At 33.9% G+C, this 5,894-nt stretch overlaps 1 protein-coding gene across 1 annotated transcript in view; it reads right to left on the bottom strand.

Moving 5' to 3' along the window:
* The window catches only part of Smp_197760 (DNA polymerase I, putative), a gene marked incomplete at both ends in the record, with an annotated part of 26,738 nt that overhangs the window by 2,245 nt on the left and 18,599 nt on the right, over positions 1–5,894 (bottom strand). The window contains 2 exons of the mRNA XM_018791243.1: positions 1,328–1,750; positions 5,501–5,731. Coding sequence (XP_018645578.1) covers positions 1,328–1,750; positions 5,501–5,731 — 654 coding nt within the window. The remainder of the gene's footprint in view (positions 1–1,327; positions 1,751–5,500; positions 5,732–5,894) is intronic.

Genomic DNA, 5,894 nt, shown 5'->3' on the forward strand with positions numbered 1-5,894 from the left:
ACATACTTTGATCCAATCTATATCCCGCTAACACTATCCTAGTTGTCAGTAATCATGATGATGTGGAATAGATTTTGAGAGATGAAGAACATAGCTGTTATTTCTATTTGAAATCGGTATTATGGTCATTTTGAGATAACAATAAATATTTATTCATGTTTCCTTCATTTTGTTTATTTGAAAACATAAACATTGGTACAAAATGGAACTGAATACATGTGCGCTATACAAGTCAGTTAGTTTGTGTGGGGGTTGTGATACTGCTCAGGTGCCCAAATCGAAACAGGTGGTTTTCTCAGAGGGTCACACTGGAGCCTTCGACTTAAACATCTAATCCAAAAGGCAATGGAGTAATATTAGCAGATTCAGTCAAATGTTAATCGATGACTAACAATAGGTTCATACTCTATTTTTCCCTCAGGATACTGGATCCCATGTCCACCATTGGTTTGTAATCAGAGTTTCCTAACTGCCTTAGATGGACTCTCCGTGTCCACCAAGACAGTTAAAGCACCGGACATTAGCTTTGACCATAGCTGTTATTAATGAACAGAATTAGTATAACTCAGTTACCTATCAGACAGCAAATAAATGATCAAGAGTGAGAATTATGTTCACAAAGCAATAAATGAGTCTACAATTCTACTCGATATTACTTCATCTGATAACCAACAAGTATTGGAAATTAATTTCGTGTTAATTTATCACCATGAAAGAGTTTTATAATCTTTAATAGTCTATGATATTAAACTACGCGAGATTTTGTTATGAAAGATACAAGCCCCCAAATGCCCTGGTACGGTCGAGGAGGGAGAGAGTCACCTTTTCCTCTTCAAATGCTCTCACATGGTTACGCATATACAGTCGCTATCAGGAAAGTCCTACTCACTGCATTCTCGCACAACGGGTGTTGTTTACGAAATTGAGAGGACGAAAAGCGAATAGCCGGTGCTTTAACTGGGTTGATGGATACGGAAGGTCCACCTATGGGAGTTGGAAAACTCTGATTCCAAACCAATGGTGGACATAGGCTCCAGTATCCTGAGGAAACAAATAAAATGTGAACCTATTATTGGCCATCGTGACTGAATCTCCGAATATTGCTTCATTGCCTTATGGATCAGCCCTTTAAGTCGAAGACTCCAGGTATGGGCCCTTAAGAAAACCACCTGTTTCGGCATACGGGCAGCATCGTAGCCCACACAAAAACTAACTTGTGTAGCGCATATGGATTCGATGTCCTTTTGTACCAATGTCTATGTGTTTAAATAAATAAGTCAGAAATATAAAAGAGAGAAAAATGTCTTTTACAATTTTGTCAACTTACTTTTAAACTATTCACAGTGAATATAGTAAGTAATTCAATAAATGAAGAATAATTATCTAATGTAACTAATTCATTTAATTGATAATTACATTTTAATCTAGATAGAAGAAGACAAAATTCATGATATGCCTCTGGATTATTTAATAAATTACAATTTTTACTATTCATACTACTATTGTGATTATTATTAGTAGTAGTGGTAGTATTAGAAAGTGTACTATGCGGCGAACCAATAACAGTAGTATTAGTAGTAGTTGTTGTTGTAGATGACGGTGACGATGATGTTGTTGTTGTTGTTATATTACTAACAGACAATAATATATCACAACAACCAGATACAATTTGTGAAAGAAAAATTGATCTTTCCGAATTTGTAAATAATGAACGTCGTATACTTGATATTTGAACTAGACAAGAAAGTGCCTAAATGAAAATGAAAGAAATTATGAATTAAAATAGTATCATTTCATGAAAATATCAATAAAAATTTTTACTCATCGTTGAGATCGTGAGTCAATTGAAGCTAGATCACCAAGGAAAACCTGGAAGTACTGCTTTAAAGTCGTTTCGTCCTATTGTGGGACTCCTCAGCAATGCACATCCACGACCTCGCCTCGCGAGATTCGAACCCAGTACCTACCAGTCTTGCGCCAGAGCACTTAACCAATAGTTAACTGGTGGTCTAGCTTCAATTGACTCACGCTTTCAACTATGAAAAAAAATACTAAATCTCCACAAAACCCTTTCTGATCATAAAATTCTTTTTATTTATTTGACATTGTTACTAATTAAGTAGACTGAATGACTTTTTGAACTTATATGAACTTCGAAAGAAAGAAAATTTTTTTTTCGTAATGTTCCATTATTTTTCTTTCTTTCTTTCATAGTTCCATTATTCTAATCTTCTGAATTCTTCATGTCTCTATCTTTTCTCTCTTTCCAAGTTTATTTCACTGGATTATACTACTTGAATAACATCTTCAAACCCTAATCTTTCAGATTAATACTCATACTATTACTACTTCTACCACTATGTGATTGGAATCGACAACTGCATCTTTGTGTTAATGTGTTGTGGCAACTCGAAATGATGTACGTACGTACGTACATATGAAGTTCTAGGTTGTCACTGAATGACTGACCGAGTGACTGAAAGTTCCATTATTAGTAGTAGTTGAATTATTACAGTCTACCAAATGAGGAGAGTTTTAAAAAAAGTAACATATAATATATCTACGTTTTAACATTGTATTAATGAAAGTGACTTATGTAATTTTATATTTATCATTAGAAATGTTATGAAATTAACTAAATAATGTAAAACAATTGTGGTGTGGGTTACTTATATCCATATAAGTAGTATATGGTAATGATCAGGCATGGAATGTATTTCAGTAGAAAATAAATAACGAAAAAATGGAAACGAAACGTAATTGGCATGGAAATGCATGAACAATAAGGATCGGAGATAACGGACTGATATTTGCAGAAGGAATGGACAAGATTGAGTCAATTGATTGATCATGTGTAAATTCACTGTTTACTGTATGGTTATCAGATTTTACTGAGATAGTCTGTAATCTTCGTGTCCGACACATTCGATGGTCCCCACCCGTGTTCTTGTTCACTGTACAACTACTACACACATGTACAAATTAACATTCAATGAAGTAATAGAATCAAGACGTGTTAGAAAGTCCAGATAATCGGTTCTTGAAATGTCACTTATTACATACAGTTAATATGTTTCTATTTCCTAATGTAATCGCATCGTATGTAATGTGTAGTGTTATCATTAGGTAAGAATTTTATCGGTTTCATGTAATTGAAATCATCTTAAATCAATGATGAGGTAAATGTTGGATATACATAAGCTGGATTTACAGGTATGTAGATCTTATGTAGAAGGTAAGGAAGTTTAAATGTGCATAGAAGCAGTCTGAATTTTTGAGAAAAGACTAATGTGTTGACTACATTTCGTTAATAGAAAAATCACTTAGTGTGACAATATAGATATACATCATCTAGATACTCAATAGTTATACAATAGGAATATATATATGGTAATATTTCTTACTGACAAACTGTTTATTTCAGTTGGATAGTTTTAAATGGAACTATGTAGTAGTAGGTTAGTGATTGAAGAACTCGATATTCTATCATTAGGTCATAGGCTTGAATCCTGTGCCAGTTACATGAGTTCTGGTAATCTAATAGATTTTATAGAAAAAGTGTGATTCAAAGACGAGCATATGTATTGATACTTGACAAACGAGTCACATAATTTGGTCTGAGAACAGGATTTCGAGTAATTAAGATAACTGGTTTTACAAACCGAGGTATATCATTCATTTATACTGACGTAGACTAGTTACTCATGATATTTGTAACTTAATCTGCATGAGAAAAGAGATATCCTCTTCCAGTAATTTCCATTAACATACATTCGCGAGGTAGTATTTAGACACTTTAATTTGTTCGTAAAACTTACACTCATATCGAAATCGAATGTCCATGTAATAAGTATATATAGAATCACTATTCTTTATCAAGTACTATTCAGGGTTTTGGTTATGTTTTGGGATACTAAATCCAGGCTGAACCTAACAGTTAATAGTTAAAAAACGCCCTACGGCGCTCCACATAGAATTCCAAACGAAGTTAGATTCAAGGATAGTTGTAAGCCTAAATTTGAAGGGGAGAGGACATAATGGTTGAAACTCTTGTTGCAATTTCGAAACACGCACGAACTATTTCAGTGTTGGTATCCAGGTTGCATCGTTAACGCTTACACAACTGAAATGTGGCTAAAAGCCAGGTAGATCAACATGCACTCAGTAATTTTTTTGGCATTGCTTTGAAGGGATGATTCACTCCACAAAAAGCATAGGCTACGTCTATTATGTCACGATTATAAATATTATTGACAAGACTACACCTTATTTTCAAACGAAATTTCAGTCTGGCAATCAAAAGGTGAGTATAATACACGGCAAGTCATTGTTTATCGCATTAAGGTCGTTAAACATGGCCCATGAAAGTAGGAGACACGCGCAGGCTTACACGGTTTAATTAATGATGACTTAGAGCATTACTCACAAACAGAACAAACATCAAGACAGTAAAGTTAAGCTTACGCGTTGGATATCAGATAAGGATGCCAAATAGATTGATGAGATTATAAGCATTTACCGATTGATGTGATTAGGGCGTAAGTTATTTTTACAGAACTATCATTCATTTCTATCCGAAATGAGAATTCTTTGGGGAAGTTAGGGATAAAAAGATTGATGAACTGATTAACTACTATTCAAAGCCATGTCGATAAGTGAACTTCCAGATTAAAGCAAGCATAATAACACTAATTAATAGTTACACATCATGAAAGAGTAGTACTCATTCTTATTCTTTATTTAAATACTAAGTATAGTATAGATTCCGACTGCTCATACTTCAATTTCATTTGATCCTTATGAATTACATCTCCCATGTTTAGATTTCTATTATAATTGGTATTATTTCCACCCCATTGTTACTCATTAGGTTGATTTCCTCCCTCACTATGCGCATATTACATGTGAACTGATACGCATTTGTACCAGATGGTATAATGCAAAAAGAACTGAAGTTCTTAAATCATATAACACTAAAATTAATTATAAATTAGTATCAGTATGGGGATTTGTGAAGATTGTAGTATTTTATTACTTGGATTCCCCATACTGATATTAATCATATGTTCATTATCTAACTAGCTTTAAGATGGATTTCCCGGAGTTCTAATGAGAATTCCTGATCAGTGGAGTTCAACCGTGTCTGTTGTAGAGGCAGTTACTCACTGAAAACAATGGTAGACGGTCCCGCAATAACGTGGATTGATTGAATTTAGACATTAACACTGTTGGATGCAGGCTCACTCGTCTAGAGGTTAAGAGTTCGAGAGCGGGATAGAAGGTGCTGGGTTCGGGTCCCATGTGGGGGATCGTGGATGTGCACTGACAACGAGTCCCATGCTAGGACGAAACAGTCATCCAGCACTTCCAGGTTTTCAATGGTGGTCTAGCTTAGGTTAACTCGTGAATTCAACTGTTAAAATTATAAATTAGTTAAAAGAGTTAAAAAGCTTGAATATCACAATTAAATAATTAGACAAAACAAAAAACAAACACTTACAAGAACAGATAAATCAGGTGATAAATTTTTGCATAATCGAAAAAATAATGGTACAGTTCCTGAGTCAAGAAAAATTTGTCGCCAACTTGTTGGAATTTGTACAACAACTAGATCATCCATACCATTTGAAGATACATCACATACTGTACCATTAACACTACCAGATGTTCCAATAAAATCATATGAAAGACAAGAATAAACTAATTGTAAACTTTGATATAATAGTCCATGCTATAGAGAAAAATATAGAGAGAAAAAAACCGGTTGAAATAATCACATTATTACTGTCGGTGTTTTAAAGTAAAACAAAGTGAAAATCATTCAGGTAAGAGAATTAAATATCTGAAGAGGTTTTGTGGAGATTTAGTATTTTCATAGTTGAAAGCGTGAGTCA

The sequence above is a fragment of the Schistosoma mansoni genome, assembly GCF_000237925.1.
Source record: "Schistosoma mansoni, WGS project CABG00000000 data, chromosome 3 unplaced supercontig 0141, strain Puerto Rico, whole genome shotgun sequence".
Classification (NCBI taxonomy): Eukaryota; Metazoa; Platyhelminthes; class Trematoda; order Strigeidida; family Schistosomatidae; genus Schistosoma; species Schistosoma mansoni.